Source organism: Melanerpes formicivorus, unplaced genomic scaffold (assembly GCF_026170545.1).
Source record: "Melanerpes formicivorus ecotype bairdi unplaced genomic scaffold, bMelFor1.0.p_v2 SCAF_2, whole genome shotgun sequence".
Classification (NCBI taxonomy): domain Eukaryota; kingdom Metazoa; phylum Chordata; class Aves; order Piciformes; family Picidae; genus Melanerpes; species Melanerpes formicivorus.
The window spans coordinates 27,750,268-27,778,116 of NW_027142354.1; the positions used below are offsets into that span (position 1 = coordinate 27,750,268).

General features: G+C 37.8%; 1 protein-coding gene across 6 annotated transcripts in view; it reads right to left on the reverse strand.

Moving 5' to 3' along the window:
* Positions 1-1,237: 1,237 nt before the first annotated feature.
* SIPA1L2 (signal induced proliferation associated 1 like 2) overlaps positions 1,238-27,849 on the reverse strand; it is a 131,629-nt gene continuing 105,017 nt past the window's right edge. For 2 of the 6 annotated variants that reach the window (XM_068154304.1, XM_068154284.1), the window contains 8 exons: positions 26,399-26,623; positions 23,256-23,409; positions 19,839-20,058; positions 12,924-13,055; positions 6,383-6,436; positions 5,321-5,444; positions 3,317-3,398; positions 1,238-2,475 (listed from right to left, as the gene is read on the reverse strand). In XM_068154304.1, coding sequence (XP_068010405.1) covers positions 2,329-2,475; positions 3,317-3,398; positions 5,321-5,444; positions 6,383-6,436; positions 12,924-13,055; positions 19,839-20,058; positions 23,256-23,409; positions 26,399-26,623 — 1,138 coding nt within the window. In that variant the 3' untranslated portion in view covers positions 1,238-2,328. The remainder of the gene's footprint in view (positions 2,476-3,316; positions 3,399-5,320; positions 5,445-6,382; positions 6,437-12,923; positions 13,056-19,838; positions 20,059-23,255; positions 23,410-26,398; positions 26,624-27,849) is intronic. The other 4 variants (XM_068154314.1, XM_068154293.1, XM_068154323.1 and 1 more) reach the window with 3 other exon arrangements.

Sequence of the window (27,849 nt, forward strand, 5' to 3'; positions counted from 1 at the left end):
AGACAAAATAGCCTTTTGCATTTGAAAGTAAGGAGAACAAAGGCTGGATTATCTGCCCACGTATAACCTTTCCTAGGAGCAGTCATTCAGAAAAATTGTTACAGCAGAGGCAGGCATTTGTTCAACTTACAAAATATTTCTTAGCCAACATGCACCAACAATGGACACAGAACTTAACTTGCACTGGTTGAGTATTGTCATTTTTTAAACTACTCAACAATTTTCTGTAGGATTGCATTCAGCAGCAGAAAGGAAACTGGGACACAACCATGACCTTGAACTACCCTTTTCCCTCCCCCCCCCCAAACCTGCTCATTAGTTTAATCTCATTTTGCAGAACTACCCTGTTCTGATGAAGAATTTAAACTCAGTACCATATGCAAAACATCTCACATATGCCAACGTTGCAACCAAATCCTTGACTGCAGGCACCAGAAGACGACAAACTATTTGCTGCTACAACAAATGTAAAGCAATATCAGAAAACTAGATGCCTTTTGAAAAAATTCTTCAGGATGCATTTTTGGGTAGAGCAGGCCTTCTTTGCTTAGTTGTGGTTTTGGGGGTTTTTTTTTGGCTTTTTTCCCCCTGTGACTATTGAGCACCTGTGAACAGTCAAAACAGCTTTTGCTCCTTGACTTGTGAAGCCACCTCATCAGATATCACAGTATGACAGTATAACTAAGGTTGGAAATGACCTCGAGGATCATTGAGTCCAACCTATCAACACAGACCCCATGACTAGACCATGGCACCAAGTGCCACGTCCAATCTCCTCTTGAACACCTCCAGAGACGGTGACTCCACCACCTCCCTGGGCAGCCCGTTCCAATGACGAATGACTCGCTCGGTGAAGAACTTCCTCCTCACCTCGAGTCTAAACCTCCCCTGGTGCAGCTTGAGACTGTGTCCCCTTGTTCTGGTGCTGGTTGCCTGGGAGAAGAGACCAACCCTTTCCTGGCTACAACCAGGTAGTTGTAGAGGGCAATGAGGTCACCCCTGAGCCTCCTCTTCTCCAGGCTAAACAATCCCAGCTCCCTCAGCCTCTCCTCATAGGGCTTGTGTTCAAGGACAGGGCATACCAAAGACATTAACTCTGATAATGCTGGTGGTCCCTCATTGGCACCAAGGGATTGTGAGGGCTGGACTGTCCCTGGGATTGAGAATTTAAAAGACTGGGCTGAACAGAAACTCAAACTGTTACTTAGGCCAGTAATTATAGATAATACAAGGGTAAAATGTTTCAGGTTTAGATTTTTAATGTTTATTAAAAAAGCAGGATGTATGTTCATTTCAAATTAAACAGTTAAAAATGTTAAAGCATACAAACAAATCAATTGTGTACTAGCAGCATCCAATTGTTAGAATTTTCTAGAACTCCTTAGTACAGTCTTGGCAAGCTAAAAATATTACAACTTGCAACCAACTGACCTCACCATAGTGCAGATAAATCAAATCTTATAAAAACAACAATTTAAGGTTAAATAAGCTTAAATAAGGGTGTTAAATACAAGACACTTGATCAAAGCTTCTGTACAAAGATAAACAAATTTGGCATTGTACAATAGATTGGCTGGCTCACACCATACATGGTTTCAATAGTTAAGCAGTGTAACTGTTTAGCTGAACATCAACTATACAAAAGTAACTGAAGTTGGGAGCAGGCTAACCCCAGTGAGCCATTTACAAGGCATGTGTATTTTTAGAAAACCAGAACACTGTTTATATTCAGGCACCATTTGTTCCTGCAAATAAATAATCTCTAATGTATCTGCATCCAAACTAGTGTTAAACACATCAGTGCTAACATTTTATAAACACAGCTTTGTGACTATTCACTATACTTCTTATTGCTATGACAATGTGGACTGTGGAAATAAAACTACTGTACATACAAAAAATAGAGCACCTTTTAAACATTAAAGTATATGTCTGGTTATTCTTTTTCCTTACAATACTGAAGCCCAAGCTAATGTAAATTGCTTTAACATCTTCACCAGTGCACCTGAAATGCAGGAACTAAAACCCCAAATATTCCTCTTCAGGCAAGCCCCAGACAGAGCATCTTCTAAAAATGTCTAAAATGACACTAAAGATTTTTTACATTCATCTGCACACAAACAAATATCTGCTATTCTCTGCTTTCTTCATATGAATTTAAAGACGGATTACCACAGTCCACTCTCCTTTTTAAATGAATAAAGCCGGATAGAGAACGTGGCAGAAACACCTAAAATGGATTGTGAACACAGTGAAAGTATTACCCTGCTAATTCAAGAAGTACAGCTGTTACATTGTTTGAGTAAGTATTTTCCAGGGACCCATACATTAGGATTTTTTGTCTATTGTGTTGAAAAACCATTCTGTAAATTTCCTCAGTTGAGCAGCTGCTGTTTGAGACTCCTCCTGAAGTCTCATGTTATCTTGTCTCAGATGCTGTACCTCTGCTTGGAGAACTGCCTTGTCCTGTTTTTCCTGATTAACAAAGATACAAGTTGGGTAAAGTGAGTAGTTGTGATGCCAGCATTTATTTTTGTTGTTAGTATTTCTGTGCAAGTCATACAGCCATGTTTTCCTGAGCTCCCCAATTCATCCTGACAACTACTGTAATTCCCCAAATATGCTCCAACTACCTCATTCATTCTGAGGAAATATTGCAAACTAAAAAGAAAATGAGATGTTCCTTAATAGAAAAATTATAGTTTACTCCATTTAACAAAAATATTCAAGCACATAAGGAGCTTTTAGCTATTAGTAATCCTATGTGACAGCCCAACTTGTAAGGAATTGATTTCAAGCATACACTAATGAAAAAAAAGCATCTATTTTCAAAATATTTCCTTACATGATTACTATCTTGCCAAAAGCAGTCTCATTCCTACCAGTTCTGGCATTGTCTCCAGCTCAGAAATTAGCAAGTGAAATGCAGAGCAATTGTTGCATGACTAAAATACTACAAGGCAACAAGAATGACAAAACTAGAGCAATAGCGCCCATGTCCATATCTCTATTCTGTGTTAAATCCAAGGTACCACAAATGGAGAACAAGCGTCTCAATTCTTTCTAGGGTATGACTCTATGTAGGACTGTTATTCTGGATTAAAGACCTATAAACCAGGTAGCCTTGGGGCAGCTTGTTCACGTAACCATTCCCAGAGGATCTTCTATATCTCATCCTGATCAACCACTGGGATCTACCATTCATTAATTACAGTATCTAGGTAAACTGATGTACTTCTTTCAAGGCCTTGATGAACTCCACATAAAGATGTAACTATTAAAGCTGAGGAGTAATAAAATAATTCATGACTCTTACCTTTCTCAGATCAGTTTGTAGCTGCCGAAGGATTACTTCTAGTTGGTTTACTTTTCCAGTCAAAGTACTTGGAGCATGTTCCCTGTAAAGGAAACCACTATCTTCAGTTTGGGTTAGTTAAGATTTTTCTCCCCAAGCTTTTGCAGAGTAACGCTTTTAATGATAGCAGAGGAAACAAGGAATTTTAGACATAGTTAGGCAAGCACAAACAAAATGAACATCAGCACAAGACTGTTACTGGAATATAAACCCATTGCTGCAACATCTGAAACATGAAACTGCCTCTCATGAGCATCGGGTAGAAATTACCCTCATTTTAAGAAGAAATGATTTAGGATTTATTTGCACATGCCCTCACAAGGCAAGTCAAACTTGCTGCTCAGTGGGATGCCAAGCCCATTTGTTAACAAGTACTTTCTGAGGAAGACTAGATTAAACTGAAGCAAGCTGCAGCAACAATTAGTGTAAACCAAAAGATCTGTCAAGAGTTCCTTTGTCTGATCTGCAGTTATGTAATTTCCAGTAAAGGACAGACATATGTCTTTATGGAAACAAAGATTTTCCTTAAAGATCAAGACATCAAAAATATTTCCACAGGTTAATCGATGCATGACTGAAGGAAAAACTGCGAATAACTTCCCTTTCCTATGTGACAGTGAGCACTACGGGGGACAGTTTCCTATACATTATAGATTAAATCAGCCATACTGTGAGTAATTTTGTCTAGCAGAATTAAGCTTTATATACAAAGCTGAATCAGCAGCTTCATACAAGTGCTCAAATCCAGCAGATTTGCCAATGCTCAAAGTGGAACATCAGTCTTTCGCAATTGTTACTGATCACTAGGCTGGGGAAAGATGTGAACTTACAAGTCATTACAACAAATGCACTTTACCATGTAAATAAGTTCATTTGTATAAAATGGGTTCAAATTAAAATATGATAGTCTGACAAGCAAGATTTTTCTTTCCATTTCTTATTCATGTACTCCTACAGCTGAGGAACAAAACTAATTAAGATGTGTATTTCTTTTAAAGCATGATAGCTGGGGGGGGGAGGGGGGGGGGGGGGGGGGGAGGAAGAAAGGAAAAAAAGAATAATTGTTGTAGTTGGGCTGGGTGCCCTCTGCTACAGGGGTGTTTCCTGTGTCCAGAAGTCCAGCCCAGTGGGTGGACACAGGAAATTAGGTATTTCCTACCATGATTCCTGCACCACTATAAAATCCATGGCAGGGTCTGGAACTTTCTCTTTTCCTTCCTCTCCACCACCTGGTAACTGGGGGAGATGTCTCCATCTGGCCAACTGAGACTAGTAGTGGGGCAGGGGGGGGTGTGGAAGGAGGAGCCCTGGGGGTCTTGGGTGCACCCTCAGGTGGGGGTGGGATCTTCTTGGGTCTGTTTTGGGGTTTCTCTTGTCACTGTGCTTCTAGCTTTCTGCACGCACTCACTGTTTTCTATTTAAACTTTCCATTACTTTTGCAATCTGCTTTGTCTGAATCGTTATTTCTGCGTGTGGTGGGGAGGGGGTCTGCCCCAACCCGTTACAATAATTTTCCCCAGAACTCTGGGATGAATTTGCAGGATTTTGAAAAACTAGGCAGGTTGGCAGAAAAGTTTCCTGCAGTCCTCAGTTACAGGTTCTTTTGATTAATTTACCTCTGTGTAAAAGAGAAATTATTGATTTCAGTTCTAGTCAAATTTTTCACTGTATTCTCCCTTTGTAATAATAATTTGCTATGCTTATTTCTCCTTTCATTCGATTAGCTGAAGCTCTGCATCTAACTGTATTCTGCATTAGAGGTCTACTCTAGGGAGAGAGCTTTATCTGCCTATACTGGCTGAGAGATGGATTACAAGAAACAACATTCTTCAAAATTAAACAGTCAGTCAAGGTAACAGGTCTGCCATCAAGTATCAGTGAAACATGCATATAGACAATTTGACATGCAACATTAAGAGAACAATATTTTCTTATTGTAAGAAATGCATGATAATTCTGAAATACCCAGTAGCCTCAAGGAAATCTTTTCCATCTGGGGGACTCTCATCCAAAGGTAAATCTTGTGTTCCTTCCAAGCCCTGAGCTTGCTGCATGTCATTCAAGGTGCAAAAAGATGCTACCCTCTGATCTGTAAAAAAGTAACATCAGGATATGCTTAAAGCTGGACATATGTACAAAATAAAAGGTTCCACTACAGCTATCATCCTGGTTCAGACAAAGAAATGGATGTAGGTTTCTACATCACAACTTTGGAGATAATCAGCAGATACAAAGTATATTGCAACTAGTTGGCTTCCCCACACCTGCATCCAAAGGCAACCCCAAAGACAATTTTTGTGTCTGTCAGCAGAATAACACATATTTGTTTGGACCACTTAATGCTAATATGAACAATAAATTGGTTTTGAAGAAATCTGCAGAAAACCATTGAGGAATTCAGGGCCCCAAACAATGACAACAATAATTCGTTGAAATGGTTTGCATTTTCCATGGACTTAAAAGCCACCAGATTGCTCAGAAATCTTTTCATCTTGGGCTGTTTTACTGTCTCAAGGATTTGCAGAACCTAATTGCAATCTGCATACTTGAAAAACTGGTAAATTCACACTATTTTTATCAATTGAGTTTTTGTTATATGTTACTAGGACAGGCTATTTTCTACACCAGGTTCCATTAGAACATAATCTAACGAGCACAGCTGTAATTACCTATGGATATACAGTGTGGTTGCCAAAGTATGTCAGTCACCACGTAATAGAAGTTTGCCATGCAGATCATCATTGCACAGAACAGGAGTAAATGATGCATTCATTAAATTTTTCTTCTTTAAAAAAAACGAACGCAACCCAACTTATTCTGTGGAGGTTGATTTAATTTACTTCTGTCAAACAAAATCCACATCTATAGGCTTGTATAAATTCTGGCGACACATGCCTGCCTTGCCCTTTCTCCCCTTGCTCTACCCCCCAGCAGGCCCAAAGCTTGCATTATCATGCAAACGTGCAAACATAAGAGATATCAAAGAAAGTTTACAAAAGGCAAAAGTCATCAATCCCAGACCATCACCTAGAAACGGCGTGTGATGACAGAACGGCCCAAATTCTTCATCTGAGTCAAAACCTGGAATAAGATTTAGAACGTTCCTATAAACAAGACGGTCCATTTCCACTGCAGCAGCTGTGGCCCTCACATACAGTGCACACTGGGATGCTCCCCATGCAACGCACGCTGGCTCTCACTCCCAGCCACGCAATGCCATTTTTACACAACATCAACATTAAAAGCATGAGAGGCCATAAGAAGTATTGTTAATAGCAATACCCTATATTGTGACGTGGCACAAGACCTTGGCACAATACATAAAAGACAGCCCTGCACCCAAACAATTAATAAAGACCAGGTCATTTTAACTAGAAAGGAAATGTTGGTTTAGAAAGCTCTACCAAACAAAAATTGGAAATCACTAAAAAACTCTTTAAAGAGATTTTTTTTAAACTAACATTTTTAGGGAATAGCTAAGATTGACAATTCATTCTACAATATAATGAAGAAAGGCTGTATGCAATTTTTTGTCCACTTTTAAAGATCACAGTTCAATGTCCCTACTTTAATACTTATTTCTGAGTAGCGATGGATCACAGAAAATATAAACTACTTTTTGATATGTGCTGACAAGGTAAAAATATAATTGCAAACACATAATCAATGACATCACTTACAGATTTGAAACTGAAGTTGAACAGACATAATTAGTTTAGAAAAAATAAAACTAGTTTCCCAGATCAAGCAAAGTATGTAGGCCAGAAACAAGACTGTGTAAACAATCAGCTTGAAGAGCATGTCTAATTATTGATTTCCCTTTTATACTGTTCACATTTTCATTACCACCTGACTGGAGAACACAAACCCAGAAACAAATACTGTGTTACTGCAATTTTTTTTTTATGATCAGCAACATGAGACATGTAACATGTCTCAGAGGCAATTCCACTGTAATATTAAAAACAAAAAAATCTGCATTTTTCTCTCTCTGCTGAGCAAACTTAATTAAAGAGAAGGGGCACTTGGCTGGTTTATTTTGCAAGCTGAGAAAATGTTTTTGTCAGGTTGATCTTTGCAGTAGTACTTAAAAGCATCTTTATCTTGACAGAAATAAGCAGATGCAAAACTAGGTACATGGAGCTGTTAATGGAATCACAGGAAGCCACTTTTAAATGCAGAATTTCACAATATTTTCATATTATTTCAGCACACAACAAAAACATGGGTCCTTGCAATGAAGTACAATGTGTTGAGTGACTTTTCTGTCCTCCCACAGTCCAGGAGGTTGAGGGCAGCCTTGGCTGCAGTGACCATGAGATGCTGGAGTTCAGGATCTTGTGTGGTAGGAAGAAAGTATCAAGCAGGATTACAGCTGGATTTCAGCAGGGCCAACTTTGGCCTTTTCAGGCAATTGCTAAGGGAAATCTCATGAGACAGGGTACTAGAAGGCAAAGGAGCCCAAGACAGTTGGTTAACATTCAAGGACCTCTTCCTCCAAGCTCAAGATCAGAGCATCCCAAAGAGTAAGAAATCGAGAAAGGGAGCCAGGAGACCTGCATGGTTAAGTAGGGAACTGCTAGGCACACTCAGCTGGAAGAAGAGAGTCCACAGATCATGGAAGGAGAGGCTGGCCACTTGGGAGGGACATAAAACAGCTGCAAGAGGATGTAGGGAGGCTACTGGGAAACCTAAGGCCTCCTTGGAATTCAACCTTGTGAGGAATGTCAATGACAGCAGAAAGGGCTTCTTCAAAAACATTGCAAGAAAAGCTAAGACCAGAGGCAATGAATTGAGACATTTTCCTTTGTGGATGAGGACTGGGTTAGAGAACAGTTAAGTCATCTGGATATCCATAAATCCATGGGCTCTGTTGGGATGCACCCAAGGGTGCTGAGGGAGCTGGCAGAGGTCATTGCCAGACCACTCTCCATCATCTTTGGTAAGTCATGGGGGACAGGAGAGATGCCTGGGGACTGGAGGAGGGCAAATATGTCTCCAGTCTTCAAAAAGGGTAAGGAGGAAGACTCAGGTAACTAGAGACTGGTCAGCCTCATCTCCATCCCTGAACAGGTGATGAAGCAACTTATCCTTGGCACTGTTCTTACACACATCAAGGACAAGAGGGTCATTAGGAGCAGTCAACATGGCTTTACCAATGGTAAGTCATGTTTGACCAACCTGATAGCCTTTGATGAGGACATAACCAGGTGGATAGATGATGGCAGAGCAGTGGATGTGGTTTCTCTTAATTTCAGTAAGGCATCTGACACTGTCTCCCACAGCATCCTTGCAGCAAAGCTCAGCTAGTGTGGTCTGGATGATCAGGTAGTGAGGTGGATTGAGAACTGGTTGAAGGGAATATGTCAGAGTTGTGGTCAATGGGACAGAGTCTAATTGGAGGCCTGTATCTAGTGGAGTCCCTCAGGGGTCAGTACTGGGATCAATGCTGTTCAATATATTCATCAACAACCTGGATGAGGGCACAGAGTGCACTGTCAACAAGTTTGCTGATGACACCAAACTGGGTGGAGTGGCTGACACACCAGAGGGTTGTGCTGCCATTCAGCTTGGACAGGCTGGAGAGTTGGGCAGGGAGAAATTTAATGAAGTTCAACAAGGGCAAGGATAGAGTCTTACACCTGGGAAAGAACAACGCCATGTACCAGTATAGGCTGGAGACTGACCTGCTGGAAAGCAGTGAAGTGGAAAGAGACCTGGGGGTCCCAGTGCATGGAAGGTTGACCATGAGCCAGCAATGTGCTTTTGTGGTCAAGGCCAATGTCAGTGCTCCCTACTTATTTTCTCTGCAGCTGCCACCAAAGTAAGAGAACTAGAAGCATCCACATATGAAAGAACAAGCATACCCCTTGCTACTGACTGCTTGCATGTTAAAGATGACCTCTGGAGAAAATATCTGTCATAACTATTCCTATGCAGTGTGAAGACCTAACGTTGCACTGTGCTCCAGCTTGTGGACACTGATCCTCGACAACAGAGCTTAAGTAAAATCCATTACTGATGCAGTTCTGAATATTGTGGAGTTAACATCTGCATAACTCACCATTGCACAATGAAGACCTATTTCAGGAATAAGAGAGAATTTTCAGGGAAAGTTTGAAGTAAATATTCCACTTCCCATAAAAGTTCTTGCCAAGCAATGGCAGTAAAAAGTGGGGGGAATCATTATACTTTCAGCAAGGACAAAAAAGTAACTCTGCCCTCACGGACCACAGTTTAAAATCTCCTGTTCTACCTAAGACCAAAGCTTCTGTTGGATAAAAGCTAATACTAATTAATAAACATCCTAGTCAAATGTTCAAAAATGAGGCCTCTATTCTTAGTAGACCCATGAGTAAACTCTGAGTGCAGATGATGGTAGCAAAAAATCATGCTAATATATTTAATTCTTAATCAAAATAATGCCAACATTACAAGCACCTAAAAAGGTGGTATTTAGTATTAATCAAGATACAATTGTATTTTAAGACAGAGAGATGAAGGATTGTGAGGCCCACATTATGAATGTTGTACTGATCAACATACAGAGAGATATAGAGAGATCACAAAGGAAAAAAACCTGACTTTGGAATCAGAATGGTAAGTGTAAAACTGGTATTAAGACAAGACCTTTTACAAAGGAAAAATTGAAGTCTTATTTCTGAGTTCTACAAGAGAACGTTTTGAAATACCAGTATGAAACAATTCCTATCCTCTTTCTGATCTTTTTCATTGAAGGCAAGGATGGCATTGTTTATATTGAGGGTTTTTGAGGTTATAGATGGTCCTACATAAAATGTGATCACATTTTCACTCATTTTAATGAAAAGATCAAAGCAGTTTTATATTCAGAATTGGACAAACTTATATTGTCCACAGTCTCTTCACTAGACAGAATTTGGAATATTAGTTCCAAGCTATTTTAAAATAGTAAATAGAAGCAACTCATAAGTCAACAACACTGAAATATGTGAGGGAACTGCATCTGCTAATTCACATCATAATACACTCCCTCCTAGTGATACATGGCGTTGTAGGTTACGGGTTAACTGCTGAACTCCAAGGTGGAATTCAATTCCAGTGGGTTTTCAACCCACTGGACCTCTATTTAAGAGGCAGGAACTTCCAGAGAGCTTTTTATTGCTTTCACTTTTGCAGTACGGTGGAGAGCTTCTTGCTGGCTGGGAACTGTTTTGCCACATGGTGGGGCCTACTCCATTGACAATTCTGGTTTTGTATCTATTTCTGTATCTATTCCCTACACCAATATCCATGTACATCCCTTCTCTTATAACCTTTTAGTTTTTGTTAAAATTACTTTTTAACTTCCAATTCAGTTCAAGACTTCTTGACCCCTTTTACCTTCCCCTGACTCTATTCCCTATGGGGCAGAGAGGTGTAAATCTACATACGGTGGGCTTCAGCCCTAGAAGCTCAAACCAGTCATTCTTTTTTAAATGCCTTTCAAATCGCAAAACAGGATAAAGAAAGTTGAAGAAGGGATTAAGAATTCCATTCCTTGTAAAAATGTCAAATTACAGCACTATGAATATAGTGAAACCATTTCCAAAACATAAATACACAGATGTATCTATCCCAGTCCTAGCCAGAAAATAATTACATTCCTTCATACTAAACAGATTATTACTACTACTGAAATCCTTCTAATAATTAAAAAAGTAAACCCATTAAAATTATCTGTGTTGCAACTCAGACCACCGGTTCTTTAGCAAAATGTACATACATGTAAGATTTTGCAATTAAAACCCAGCAAGTTAATACTACTCCTCTCTAGGATAGCCTACTGTGGATAGCTATATTCTAACTCTTGCTCTCAAATTCACATGGAAATTACTATCACATAGCACTTACTAAAGTGGAATTTTTTTCATCATGATCTTAAGTAGTGAAGTTCATGAAATTCTCATGAAGTTTTCAAAGAAAGCTAAAAATACAGGAGTACAGAGTGATCTTTTTGTCAGCTGAACTGGAACTTGAACAATCACCTATGAAAGTGATAATACAAGATAAAGTAATTCATAGAATGGTTTGGGTTGGAAGGAACTTTAAAGATCATCTAGTTCCAACTCCTGTGATATTGACAGGGACACTTTCCCCTAGACCAGGTTGCTCAAGGCCTCATCCAACCTGCCCTTGCACAAATTCAGGTTTATTGAAAGAAAACAGGATGTATGTTCATTTAAAATTGAACAGTTAAAAACATTAAAGCATGCAAACAAATCAGTTGTGTACTAGTACTAGCAGTATCCAGTTGTTAGACTTTTCTAGAACTCCTGTTGGTACTGTGTATGTTCTTCAAGTGTAAGATTGTAGATTTAATTGTTCACTGATCCAAGTCTATTTTCAGTTAATAAGTCAATAATAAATAGCAGGATGTTCCCTGAGATTCTCAGCAGCATGGTATTTCCTGACAGCTACAACAGGCACCTTTGAATAGTACTGAATAGCAATGAATGCACACACAGTTGACCAGGTTAGGAAACAATACTTTAGATTCCTAAGCATGGTTGTTAGGTTGGGTTTTTAACAATGTCATTTACATTAGTATTGAATCAAATTGAAATTTAATTTCTTAATACTTAGGGAAAGAATCAGGTACTAGAAAACTGATTACTCATGACTGCTTTTAAAAAACCCAACTGAACATCATCCCATCATTCAAACCGAAAACCTGTATTTTAGTATACTGATGACTGTGGTAACATCATACTTATTCACAGATACCTCAGATTTCTCATACATTCATTAATAATATCAGTTAAGAAATGTCACAAAATTCAGGAAAGCACAGTGACCTAGCCAAAACACTCCTCAGAAACAATAGGCCGCAAATATTTAACTGTATATATTCATATATATACACTCAAGCCAACCTCCACCTTTCTGTGTTTATACATTGCGCAGGGTTAGCTCTCGGAGAGGCGAATGAGAATTTTTCTTAGTTAACCTGGTCTTATAATTTCATAATTGTTAGTGCATCAGACCCTTAATGGGAAGGTCGTGAGTTCAAGCCTGCAGTGGGCAGTAATGTCTTCCCTACTCTAGTCAGGTGGTCTGTGGTGACAGGTTGGACTCGATGATCTTTGAGGTCTCTTCCAATCTTAGGAATACTGAATACTGAATAATGCAAGCCTGGTCTATATCCTGCATCTCAAGTTGTGCTACTGGAAAATACAGTGTGCATTTTTGCTGGTTTTCAAGGGCTTATTATGAAAACAGAGAGATTGCAATATCATTTGGGCTACACATACAAATTCATAAACACAATAAACTCAGGGGAGTGTTACTTCTAATTTCATTTTAAACATCTAACTTCGGTGCTTTGAATCTGCCCCTAAATGGATGAACTCTAAGAAAGATGCTGAATGAATAACCCAAATTTCCAGTGACAATCTTCCATACTGATAAGTGATAGTGCCAAAAAACCCTAAAGGGCTACGTAGGCAAATACTGGATTTTTGTAATTCAAAATGTGGCTATGCAATATATATAGATAGTTAAAAGTTCATATACTGAACATTGATCTTTATTCAAATTTTCCTGTTACCTTCAAACGCTCGTGCAGCATCTACCAGGTGAGACCAGTCTAGCCCTGTGGCAGTGTCTGGCAGGGGCATCAGGCCAGGATCATTGAATTTGGCTTTATCAGATAAGGACCCATCTGAGAACCAGAATTCATCTAAACAATAAACACAATAATTAGTCTTCCTATAACAATGACGTACAATTAATTTTGAAGCTATTACAATGAACTGTGAAAAAAAAGAGTGCTTATTTAATTCCTCTTTTTTCTGTGTTTTTCTGTTCAATACTCAATATGGGTAGAACAATTTTCAGACTTTGTCAGAGTAAGATGGGCAGGGTTTTTAAAGAGTTTTTATGCCACTTTGCACACAAGGTGGCCTTTGCATTTTCATGTGAATGCTGTCTGAGGAGCAGCATCCATTCTTAAAGCATATTGTATTAAACCTAAGCACTGAGCAGAAAAGTTGTAAGATACAGGCTGTGAAACAACATACGAGATATATTTATTTGGAGAGTTTTATAATGAAACAAATATTTCAGTTTCAGAAGCAGCTTTAAAAATATCACTTGTTTTTTAATTTTAATGCATTGATAAATTTTAGGCTATATCCAAAGCTCACTTTCACGATGAAAATACTACCTTATCAGTTTAATAATTGCAGCTGTATATCCAAGGACATATGCTGCGTGCCAATCTAAGCTCCAGAGAGGGCTGTAATGCACTGTATACTGTAGACAGATTGCATATTAATTGAAATGTATACACTATAATATTAGTTCAAACACAGCTCTCTTGTTTTGCCCCTTTTTTTTAATGCAGTCTTTTAGAAAGGTACCACAAACATACATCTTAAACAGTTTTATGCTCTCCTTATTATCCATGGCAATCTTCACTCTGATCAATGTGAACACATTAAAATGAAAACCGCTGAACAGCCACATAAACCAGATATGTTATTTGTAATGACATTTCATCTTAATCATTAAGTTAGTGGTACAATTTTCCTTCAGATATACCTATTTCTATTAAATAGAAAGGTCAAAATAGTAATTTTTTCCTCAAATATTTCAGAAGGACATTTGTATCTAGTTATTCCATTGATTCAGACTGTAACATTCCTGAGGAATATTTTTTCCCAGGGCAACACCTAACACCCAAGTCAATGAAGGAAAAAATGCCCACGCACAAGTGGAACAGACACTGTAGTTTAAGAAAATGGCATGCTTTCACTGTCCTGATACCAGTGAAAAAGAAAACTAAAGTCCACTTGCACTTCAGATTTTGAGCTAAAAATCCCAAACCTGTAGCCTGTACCAGCACATTCTACTGCACAGAGCAATGACTACAGCATCTCATATTCTTTGCGGAAAGCTTGGATTTTTATTTTTTTAAAAATAACATCAGGAACAGGAAAGTAAAGGAGATGTGCAATGTTCTGTCAGCACACATTATATACATATTTGTAACAGAAATTGCTCAGCAGGAGTCCAAGAACAACAAGAAAAAAAAACAAAAGTCCGAAGTAGAAATCCTGCTTACTGTGGAATTTATCTTGTGCTATAACTTACAAGAAAGATGCGGTATTGTCATATTACAATTGGAACTAGCTTGACAAATAGGTATAGAAACATCTTTCTTGATACCCACTATTAGTATGCAAAAGTGGATGTTATATGAAATAGAAAATGTAATGTAAACTATATTCTACCCATACATCTGTTCTAAGATTTTTTTTCCCAGTTCCTTATAAAGATACAAAAATATCATCTAAGGTTACCTTAGGTTGCAAATACATTGGAAGCTCAACATCAGAGCATTCTCTGTGCTTTTGCATATGACCTGGGAATTATAAAAAGCTTATTTATGCAATTACAGATGCTTTACACACCACCATTGTGGAAAACAGAAAGAATGCCTTATCTGAAAAGCTGGCAAGTCAGCTTTTTGTTCTAGACCAGTAGGCAGGCCCCAAGGGACAGCCCTTGCTTTTGTGTGATCAGCCTACAAATGCTGATTGTGAAACCTGTCAGGAAGATGCCTGTTCCCAGTGGAATTCTGCTGGCTTTCCAAATTAAAGTGTAGAAGTGATACATTAACCAGTAGTCATCCTTCATTATGCACTGTCATTGCGAGACCCTCAGTTCATTTTAGGGTGGATCCTATTTGGTCCTCTATGAGACCTGACAGAGCAGCTCAATGCAGAAAGCCTGCCAGAGTAGAGGTTTCAATACTGATAGCTCTGAAAACGCAAGTGCTCGTGCTGATGACTGAAACTGTAAGTGGAATACCTGAACAGGCATAAGTATGTCACCACAGAATAATTAATTTTCAAGATAAAAATTACATGTTCTCATGCATGAGGGTGGGAGAAGGGGAAGAAAGGATCTCTACTAACATACACCACTTTATACTTTTGATTTTCAGAGAATGTTGCTTGCATTTCAGGAGCACTCTTGTCTCCTGTATTTGAATTTCCTCCCTGATCCTCTTACACTACTGTTACCTCTATTTCTTCTCTGCATGACTGCTGCATTCTGATTTTTACAAAGCTGGCAAATTATGTTTGAATGTGTCCACCTCTGTGCACCCAGGAGGATGCGGCTAATCCTGTAGGCCGCTATCTTGATTGCCCACAAGACTGGTTTTGAAGCAACAGAGACTTACCCATTACTTCCTTTGGAGAAACAGTGTAAGTGCTGTCTTTCAGTTTTAAAGATTGTTTTCTTTTCTGTACTCCTTTTGGCAGAAAAGCATTGATCTTGTGGTTGTTGATCCTTTCAGTTGCACTACTCTCTTCCTACACTTAGGAATTGTCGTTATTTTTATGGTTGGCAGTAAAACTATAAGGTAGTTTTCTGCCCTTATTTGTGCTAGAAATATCTGGTCAATTCATTTTCCAGGGTTCAATCAGCCTATCATCAGTACTCCAGATTTCTGTATTCAAGGATTAACTAATTATACAGAAAGATTCACCTAACTTAACTGTTTCAACTTTCAAGGCAAGTATCCTGCTTCAACTGGAACTGCTACATTTATGCAGACTGCAGATCATGAAAAATAATCTAAGTACTCCTCACTTAATGTGCTCAATACAGATGTCATCTAACAAGTAGATCATCTAAAAAGATGCTGCAGCTGAACGAACATATCAAGTCACATGCAGACATAAATCCCATTGTCTGCTTTCTGTTCTTTCCTTCTGCAATCACCAATTATATAACCAGCAAAGGAAGGTTAAAGAAAGCATACCCACTCTAATGAGCAGGAATGGAGAGCAAGTGTCAACAGATAAGAAGGCTGAGTTACTCAACTTTTTTGCCTCAGTCTTCACTGGCAACCTTGCTCCTCACCCCGCCCAAATTGTTGAACCACTAGGTGAGGACCAGGAGGGTAAAGTCCCTCACACTGTAAGGGACCACCTGAGGAACCTGAACATACATAAATCTATGGGACCTGATGAGTTGCATCTCAGAGTCCTGAAGGAATTATGTGTCGTAGTCCAAAGCCACTCTTCATATTTGAAAAGTCCTGGCAGTCAGATGAAATCACTGGGAAAAGGTAAACATTGTGCCCATTGTTAAAAACGGTAAAAAAGAGGGCCCTGGAAATTACTGACTTGTCAGCCTCACCTCTCTGGCCAGGAAGATCATGGAAGGTATGCTAAAGCACATGGAGGACAGGGAGGTGATTTGGGACAGCCAACACAAGTCCTGCCTCACTAACCTAGTGACTTTCTACAACAGAGTGACTACATCACTGGTAGTAAGCCAGACTTGAATAACTTTGTTGAAGATACATTACCTGCACTTCTGGCAGCCTGTTCCCTATTGCATTATGATATGAGAACTTTTCGAATGTGTTAGTGTACCATTGCAAAATACTTCCTTCCTTGTGACTCTTCTCTGAATTATACTGCACCTGCATCTGTTCCTCACAGCACAGGCATGTCATGCCAATATATCACTTCCCAAATTTTTCTTTCTGCTTTTTGTATTTCATAACAGTAGAGGACCACCTGTGCCTGCGATGTCAGCCAGACAGCCTCCATGTGTTTTCCAAGTTTCTGACTTGTGTTATTACAGTAGTTCAGTATCAGTGGTTCTTGTTCTTTCCCTGTTAGTTAAGATGCCATGAGTTTGCAAAACGGGGATAGACCTGAACCTGCAATCATGTATAGCATGCTAGAATCACTCCATGTGAAGTGAGTGGTGTCTGTTAGGGAATCTTTAATGTCCCTAATTAGCCTTTAATGTAAAATTCCAGAGATATCAGATATATGACCTCTGCTAAATTAAAAGTCATAGAATCAGAACTGTTGAGGCTGGAAGAAACCTTTGAGATCATCATGTCCAGCCAATTGCCTCGAGCTTGCAGTCAGACCACTACTACTAAGCCACAGGCCTAAGCACTACATCCATCTTTTAAATACCTTCAGGAATGGTGACCCCCACCATCTCCCTAGGCAGCCGATTCGACTGCTTGATAACCCTTTCTGTGAAGAAATTTTTTCTGATATCTAACCTGAACCTCCCCTGGCACAACCTGAGACCATTTCCCCTTGTCTTGTCACTTGTTGCATGTGAAAAGAAAATGATCCCAATCTCACTCAAACCTCCTCTGAGGGAGCAGTAGAGAGTAATGAGGTTCCATCCTCAGCCGCATTTGTGTTCTGTGTGCAATCAACAGCACTCAACAGGGCTTGCATTTGAGGCTTTACTGAAAGCAACTCCTCTTTCACTTCACTTTAACTCCAGTGATAAAATAAAAAAAAAAAAATAAAAAGTCCTATGGCTCCATTTCCTAATGTCCTTCTAACAGTCAACACTGTACACAGTTAAAGTTTCTTCTTCCATATTTGCATGCTCATTCTGTTTGACAATTACCGATTTCCTAGTAAGCTGAGACCCTTGGGGTTACCTATTATGCTTTAGTTTTGGTGGTGCCTTGCTAGAGGTATCTCACAAGATTAGGTGCTGCCATGATACTTTGTGTACCACGTGCTGGGTAATAACATGCAAGAACATACTTTCCTGAAATTAATTCCAGCCAAAACCACACTATTTACACAGGTTTCTGTAAACCTTAAATATCAGTAATTTCTTTTAAAGATCAGAAATGCATGCATTTTGCAAAAGACTTTACTGTGACAACTAAGAATCCTGAGACATGAAACTACAACCTCAAGCTGAAATTATAAATGAAAAATAAACCTCTCACATCATGACTGCTACAGAATGCAAATACCTGCTAGGCACTGATTACAAAAAACCTTCCTCACAAGAGTCACAGTTAGTTTTTTATATGAGGATACTGACTAATCTTATTTTGAAAACAAAGGTCAGCAAGTCATGATGTTTGTTTTGAGAGTGTATTTAGGAAAACAAATTAAATCATCCTTGAAATAGCCATTACAAAAGATCCTATATTGCTGTCATTGAAAGGCACTTTTGTAATACAAAATAAGGGGTTTACAGGAAAATAGCATGAACTACCATAGATACCAACAAAACAGCTTCATTTTGATTGACAGGATACTATTTTCATGTTCCTTCCCAGCTATGTGTATAAATAATTTTCTGTATCTAAGAAGCAGTAAGAATGGAAAATAAGATGTTCAAGACAGAACTAATAAACTGAACAATAAAATTTCACTGCTGGATGAGCACTGTACAGCTTGAGTATACACCATTAATTCTTGTGTCAATCGCTGGCATGGAGGCATGCTGAAGGTTTGATCCCACTGCACACTAATATTTATAAGACATGTCTCTAAAATCACAGGTCTAACACAGTGTAAGAATAAAATACATTCAGGATGCCTGATTATATATGTTGCAGACTACAAAATCTACTGAATTAATCTCAGTAGAAGAAAATGGGTCTCTATGCTCTAAGTAAAAGCAAATGATCTTGTAGTATTGTATTTATAGTAGAGTTTTACTCTGATAAAAGAATATTTTTAGAATGGCAAAAGGTACACCAAGCTTGTAGTACCACCTGAAGCAGCAATTTAATGGTATCAGTTTAAAATTAACCAGTGGTTACTGGCCAGAACTCAGTCTCATAGCTGATGCCACTATGACTTATGAAAGCTAAGTGACTGCTAGTTCCTGAAGGACAGGATAAATGATAGGTCCCTTTTTAATTACTATTTCTCTCTAGAAATCTGCCTAATAAAGTCCTTCCTACTTTCAAGTAATCTACGCACTGCTTCTTCACTATGGACTTCAGAGTCCATAAGCACTCTACAATTTTTGCAATTGTGGTCAGCTCTGATTCAATACTAAAGTCAAAACTTTAAAAAAGTTTAAAACTAAGAAGTGTGTGTCTGTTCCCTTTTTTTTTTTCTCTAAGTTGATCAACCCAAAATAATTGAGAGCTGAAGAAATTCAGCATTAAAAAAAAAAATACCAGCAACAACAAAAAGTCAACATTAGCATGATTAAGAAGCAGTATTGGCAAATCCAGTTTTGAAATTGGAGATGATAACAACTATTACACATTTCCTTCCAAGATGTTATCAAAAGGATCATCTAAATAGAAGCTGTGCAGTTTATTGTTTTGAATATATTTGTGAACATTTCAGTATTTTGGATGCGCAAAACCCAAATCAATAATACCTAGCTTAATTAAGTCACCACTGGAGAATAAAATGGTAACAAGAAATATCTTCAGAAAAATGTTTGTTGCCTATCACTGGTCTCATGAAAAACTTTTGGGAAGTAAATTCTATCTCCAAACATGATAAATTTGAATTGATCGCTGTGGCAAGAATAAGCACATACTGCTGACCAAATATGCTTTTAGTGGGACATCCAGAACATTGATTTGACATCTCATAATTTCACTTTAAACAAATCATAAAATATTGTTAGATTTTTGTTTGAGTTTACAACAAACGTTCCAAACCTGGCAATGACAGAAACAATCACTTACTTCTCAGATTTCCCATCCCAGGTGTCAGGCTCATTCTGGGAGGCAATGTACTGTGATATGGTGGAGTAGTGCTGAACAAGATATCATTTGGCAAGGCCTGGTCTAGCATTGAACTGCGAGAGCTACCATATGAGGATCCTCTTCGATTGCTACATATACTTTCATCAGACAGGGTACGGTAAAGTGTCCTCCGTGGAGAAAGGGTTCCATAAAATGAAAACTAGATATCAAAAAATATAAAATCACATATTAAAATAATTCACACAGTCATATCCCATCACCAGTTCTTGGTAGTACTTTTCTAGGCAGGCATTCTGGAATTCTTGAGCTAATACAGTAAGATCAGAGTTTTATTCCACTGTATCAGATCTACTGGGGCCTCAAAAGGGTTACTGAACTGGATTTTCATCCTTCCTCATCACATTTAGAAATGCATCACCATAAATTTATGGAAACTGTATAGTCTCATTAGTTCTGAAATGTTCAATGAAACCTCCATATCCTTATGGCAGCAGTGTTTTTCAGAAATACATACAAGGTTACCCACTCTGGCAACATTTATTCAAGACTATACACAGAAATGTTTGATTTTAATTTGAAATGACTATGCTTTACTGTAAAACATTCTGAACTCCTATATGGCACAGTATTATTCACTGATGACAAAAGTGACTGGAGACACGGCTCCTCTCCCAGTATCATAGAATAGGCTTAGAAAAGAGGAGAAAGTTCAATGAAAACTGTTTATACATTTCAAAAAATAGCTGTAGTAAACCAAGATGTTACTGTATTGTAAAACTGGGTCATTCCAATTCATAAGTCATCCATCAGCACTGCAAATAGTTACACTTCACATCTACAATACCAGTAATTGCCTTCATTATTTTAACTGGTTTATTCTGCACAGAACAATTTAATGTCCTGACCTGTTTTCCTTGTAATTAATTATGAGTTGTACACTTCATATGCAGGACGCACGCTTAAAAGCAATAGCTTTTTCAAACAGTAAATAATGTCAGTTTGAAAGTATTTACGTTGTTACACTTCTGACAAAAGTTGCTCAGTTATAAATGCTTTAAAAAGGAATACACTCAGTCATGCCACAAGATGCAGTCTCTATGGAATGTTTAAATACACTCCATAGTGCTAGTTCAGGAAAGCATCTACCTTGATGGCAATACAGAACATGCTCGATTGTTTGAAGGCTTAACTGTGTCCCTGAGAAAATTGAGGGAGATAGTCAGATTCTAATGTAGGAAAGCATCAAAATACTTGTAATGGGTTCACCACCTGTTTCTCTTCAACATAGAAGTGTGAGAAAGTAACACACACAAAAAAACACCTGTGGCTTGAGATAAAGAGCTTTAATGAGAAAAATGAGGTAACAATGCACAATTTGCAGATTGTCTATCTGCAGAAACAGTGCAGCAAAATGTAGAAAGCAGCAGTAAGCAGAAGGCAGCAAGCTAACCTCTCACTCCTGCCATCCTATGCCAAATCTAGCAGAAGAGACTGACACCCCAAACCCAGAAACCAGAAGAGGAAACCTCTCATGTTACAATCTGAACTTCAAGACCCAAGATACTTTGCTCTAGCCAGAACTTTTGTTTTGTGCTGCCATGACGGCATCATGGTGTGAATAGCAGAAGATTCAACATAACCTGTGACAATACTATGTCAGTTCTAGAGATCAGCCTGAAAGATATATGAGGTGTGGAAATAATTAGACAAAACTTAATTTTAGTGCATCCATACAATGACCAAAAAAATAAACACAAACATCACCCCTAAATGAATGAGGACATACACAGCATCCTTAAATGAATGGATATATGCGTCCTTCTATAAGTAGTGGTTAAAGAATTATCAGAAGATTGCAAGCTTAATTAGGGACCACACTGAGCAAAAGCCTCCACCCTCCAAATGGAAGGGTCTGTGATCCTCTTTTCTGCACTCAAGATTCCCAAAAAGCAGCCTGCTACAATTCTTGGCTGTTACTCAAGACTCCTCCACCTTACACCACATCTTCTGTCTATGAAAAGTATTAATTAGCTATCCAACAATGCTGAATGTCAATTGTTGCAGCTTTACAGAGTTTCCTTTTAGGGTGCAGCAAAAATTAAACATTACCAAGAGGGCTCATTATTCCTTGGTCTATGAAAAAGGTAAAATCAAGTCAAATTAAGAATGCCATTTGGTTCTGAAGAATCTCACCTATTCAGAAAATTCTTTCCTAGCTTTGCTGTCAAAGACAACTGACTCATCTACACCAAGATGTGAAGGCATAATCAAAGACTGGATACTACTGAGTCCTGGAAGTGGAGATCCTCTGTGATTCCGGGCCTACGGTCTCTCTTACTTAGGGAGATTTTGTTTGGGTGTCTTGCAAGGGGAAGAGGATAGCAGAAATTTATCTCAGGATGGCTACACCTCCTTATTCCTTGTTGTTTCTTATTCAGGTAGACAGAAACATCAGCAGCTCTTGAAATCATCACAGAAAACCAATTATTGTATCAATCATACATCATATAGCCCTCTAGGACATTACTCATGAGAATTCAAACACATAAAATGCATACTTAACATAGTGCACATTTAAAAATACACATGACCTGAATTTTAAATTTGACTCTGCACTTCCAGGATTCCCATACGGTACTTTGTTCAGACACAATGATTATGTTGTTTAACACACTGCATAAACATAGTGGGTTAGGCGAGCATTTAGTTAACATCAAAGTGGGACAGTTATCACAGGTCATTTAATTGCTCAGTGCTTTATTCCACATTAAGCACAGAATTCATAATCATGGACACTTTGGGGAGAATTTCTCTATCCACTTTTTGTGAACTTTTATGTATTACCAACTGTCTTCATACTATAAAGATTTGATGTATGCTCTCCACTAGCACTGACAATTATGTTTTTTGAATAGCCACCACCAATACATTACATTGTGATTCAGACTTCAGAAAGAGCTGTCAGTACTGAGTATCAAAAGGCAGAAAAAAGCAGGCTTTTATTCATGTGCCTTCATATCATATGATGTGTACATATTTAGGCATCCAAGCTTGAAAATGTTACTTTTAATCTTTGAAATTATAGTTAAATTGCTCAACTGCAACGTCCTGTGCTCAAGCTAAGCAAAGACATATGGAATTATTGGATCATTGGTAGGGGTTGGAAGGGATCTCTAACAAATACTCTATTTCATATATATTCAAACTGAACATCATTTTTATATTGTTGGAAATTGTATTTTGGAACTCATGATCAGTATTCATAGCATCCCTATAGATTATACTTAGCTTGCAGAAAATGATATTGCCTTCTCTATAACAATTTTGGGAATATCAGAAATTCATTTCTAAGGTAACTATCTAAGATACACAGAGATGAACAGGCAAGTAGCTAACCTTTCTTCTCCCCTCCTCCACAGAGAGGCTGTCTGGCAGCATCAGTTTCAGAAAATCTTCTTTGGACAAGACTTGCTGGCTTTCAACAATGGTATTCCTCACAGAAGTTTGGAGTGGACTTGATGTAGACACAGCATCAATATCATCATACACTCTGTTGAGAGAATTGATGTTTTTAGCAAGAGAACCAATAGTGCTCTTGTCTCCTGACACAGCATACTCTTACTTAAATTGAACACTTTTCTCCAACATTTTATATTTATGAAAGTGTTTGTGGGTCCAAAGTGAAATTCTTAAATCACTGAAAAAAAAAATATCAATGTTAGGAATTCTGAAGAATTTAAAAAAGCATAATGCTTGTTTCTCCTAGCCTGCCTCTCTCTTCAGTTCTTCACACCACACTTCTCTATTACTAAAGATGTATTTATATTAACATTTCCAATAGTTCATTACCAAATATTTTAACTTTTACATCTTTACCAAATAAGATCAGTATTTTGTAGCATGATATTAAATCCAGGTTCACAGTCTGACAAAATTACTATGGTCATCAATAGGCAATTTGAAGTGTGTTGGTAATTGATTGTGCCATGTGCCAAGTATGTTTTGTTACCAGAAATGTCATAAAGCTCTAAACATAAAAAGCTGCCTTCCTTAATTATCAGCATATAAAGATGCATTTACATTCAACAAAAGACCGTCCAATAGAATTGTTATCTTTCAGCTTCCTTTCAGTGAGAAAGCAGAGAGAAATTTAACAAGTTTACTCTTGATACACAGTTGAAAAATTAGTCACACAGAACGTACATTTGAAGCCAGTACTTTCTGCCAAGTGCAGCATTACCAGTGACTGTCTTCAACACTGAGGAGACAAACTTTGCTATGGTAAAGCATAATTCTTAGTGAATTATATCCTATGGTGGCACAACATTCAGCATCTGACCTAATTTTCATTATTATTGCTAATTACAGATGTTATTTTATTTCAACATAATTATCTTCAGAGACATATTTCCTCCTTGTGATGTACAGAAAGCTTTACTAGAACAAGAAGTGAAGCAATGTTGCACAGCATGGAAAAATCTGAAAATACGTTTTGATATATGAAGTTCTGCCATATTCAGTTAGTATTCCTTAAAACAGAACTACCTCTGTCGACAAGATGCTTTTCTAAATTGCTGTGATTTCAGTATAAATATATTCATAAATTCATTATGCAGTTTTGTTTTAAGGGTTCCATTCAAAATAAAGAGAAATTGTTCCAGGAGTTAATCAATTACAAAACATAAAATCCTGTGGAAATCAGTGAAGTTTCCACTTTAAGTGCAACTACTACTAAGACTGAACAATTTAAGCAATTAAAACACTGGGACACACACACAAGATTCACCAGTAAAATAATAGAAAGAAACACAAATAACCAAGACAGGAAGGTAATAATATCTACTATTTAAAAATAAAAAACTTTCATAAATATGAGTACATATGCAATATTAGATACTAGATGCAAATACCTCATTCCCATTAAACAAAGATTAATCCTACATTAAACATTGGAAAATCAGGTACTGCATGTCATCTTGTCAACTTATTGAGATACGTAGGACTGACTATGATTTACTGAGAGGTAGAACTGAATAGCTTATGCAGAAAAAGAAAAGTTTATCTGAGATGATGATTTTGAAGAGAAGAGGAATTTAACAGTCTTTTAAGAGGAGATTCAAACATCACTTATTACTGCTGCAGCACTGGAAAAGCATCACCTCTAACTATATATGAGACAGAATCATAGGATCAATAACATTGGAAGAGACCTCAAAGATTATCAAGTCCAACCTGTCACCCACGACCTCATGACTACTAAACCATGGCATCAAGTGCCACATCCAATCCTCTCTTGAACACCTCCAGGGATGGTGACTCCATCACCTCCCTGGGCAGCATGTTCCAATGGCAAACAACTCTCTCCGTGAAGAACTTTCTCCTCACCTCCAGCCTAAACTTCCCCTGGTGCAGCTTGAGACTGTGTCCCCTTGTTCTGGTGCTGGTTGCCTGGGAGAAGAGACCAACAGCCTTCTGGCTACAACCACCTTTCAGGTAGTTGTAGACAGCAATAAGGTCTCCCCTGAGCCTCCTCCTCTCCAGGCTAAAGAATCCCAGCTCCCTCAGCCTCTCCTCATAGGGCTTGTGCTCAAGGCTTCTCCCCAGCTTCGTTGCCCTTCTCTGGACACGTTCAAGAGTCTCAATGGCCTTCATAAACTGAGAGGCCCAGAACTGGACACTGCATCTTTTACAATGATTGCAAGACTTTTTCTTCCACCTGAGAAGAACACATTTCTTCTGAGCTATTGCTGGGTTAAGCTGTACAATTAGCTGTTCATTAGAACTACTCATTTTTTCTAAATGTCACTTGTTACCAAAATTTGCCGTTTTATTGAAGTCTGCACGTTTTATAGAGTCTTGCAAAAAGAGTGAGTTGGATACACCCATACTTAATTGTTCTGTTACAGGATACTAAACACCAGTTTGTACCTACTAATTAAGAACAAAGTCAGAAAATATACCGAAGAATCACTAAAATACCCTAAATGGCAATAAATTAAAAAAATTATCTACCATAGGTCACCAATTCATTTGTGGCCATGTTTCTCCTCTGTAGTGGATTAGGTGATGTAATAGGCAATATGGTACTAAGGTTTAATATAGAAACATCAGGAAGCAAACTTTTTTCCAAGTAATTAAAGCTCCTGAAGATTTGTAGAAAAAGTCCTTAGGACATTAATAACATTGTACCTCTCCAATTGTTCCCTAGAGATTCAAAGTGGAAATTCAGGCTGTCTGTCATAGCCATACATTTTTGCCTACATGCACTTTCACAAATTTATGTCAGTTTGCTGTATTTGACATTTGGAAAAGATGCAGCTGGATAGAACAGAGGAGGAAACAGCATCTTGTGCACTCTTTTGTTCTTTTTTTTTTTTTTTTTGGCATGTACATTTGCTACACAAAGGTAGAGAGGAAAAAACAAACAAACATACATTTAAAATTGAAGCAGAATTTGTAATTTTTTTGCTTTTTCTATCCTATTTTAAAATTTATTGTCATTACCCTTCTTCCTCCATAAAGTTAAACATAGCTCTTACTCATGGCATTCAGAAACTTCAGATTCCTCAGGTGTAGGGCTTCCTTCGGACTTTTTCCATCCAATGACATATTTATTCACTGCTCCTTGTCTATGGTATGGTTTTGAAACTGACCCAGAAATCTGTTGACTACTATGCTGCGACACTATGTAGACTTTGGAGGTATCTAGGGAGCCACTCTTTTTAGAGCCATGTGTGGATGGACTTCCTGAATGGTGTGACCCACTAAAAATAAGGAAAAAAACACAAAAATAAAAGTTAAATCAGAAATGCTTCATTTGGTATGCAGATACTGGTACAGTAATTTTCTACCTACTGGCACGAATATACATTAAAGCCCTTTGAGAAATTTAATGTACATATGTTCCTAATGACATAATTCAATTTTCATCAAGAACTACACAGGGAATTACCTCAAATATCTTTTTAATTATAAAAATTAAATGTTTTAACTTCATGTTTCTTTTGCCAGTTCACACCCATTTAATCTGTGTTTTCATGCATTGTTGTTGAGAATTTAACAGAAGTAAATTTCAATTCAAACAGTCCTCTGGCTAATTGTAACACCTCTTATTATTATCAATAATAATAACACTAGTAAGCACTATTGAAACCTCTACTGAAGACTCTCAAAATTATTTAAAATTAACTAAAGCAAACACTTCCCTGAAGAATAAATTTCTTCCCATCTTGGATGTGAAGTAAGTAAAGCATTAAGAAACCAAGTGCCTTGCCTAAAACTGTATTTGGAACCTGAAGTATCAGCTCCTAACTTTTGTTGTTAGTTTACAAAAAAATCAAACACAGTACTATCTTTTAATCCAAATCCCAAAGCATTAGATTAATTCACAGAGGACAAATATGGATACTTTGCTGACTATGCAGAGCCAAATACAATCAATGAACATGCATAGATGTCTCTGGATCATATTAAAATATCTACCGTGGAATCAAGTTGAATCATTAAGGCAATAGATCAATAATTTTGACCACAGTTAGTATGTGCATTTAATCTTAAAGGTAATTTATTTTCTATCCTTTCCTCACTCTTCCTCCCTAAGAAGTATAAACAAGATTATGAAGTTTTGCAGGAAAAAAAAAAATTAGCTGAGTGAAGTTAAAAGCTTGTTTGCTTGCAATCCTTGCAAATATGTGATGAAGAAAGTAATTCAGCTATGAAAAACTGAAATCTAAAGATGAAGTAAACAGTAAAGCACAATGTGACATATGTATCAGATTAACAATATGGACATTATGCAGAGGAATTTAGACTTCTATTGTAACTGTTTCAAATAAGGGAATATTTTTGAAGTAAAGGAATTAAATGCCTGTAAAAGCCTGGGCCTATACATTCTTCTATAACTTGTGTAAAACCAAAAAGAAATACAAATTAGAGTGAGTACACATAAAATGAGAATATAAGATATTATTTGGTTATTTTCCTGTACTCA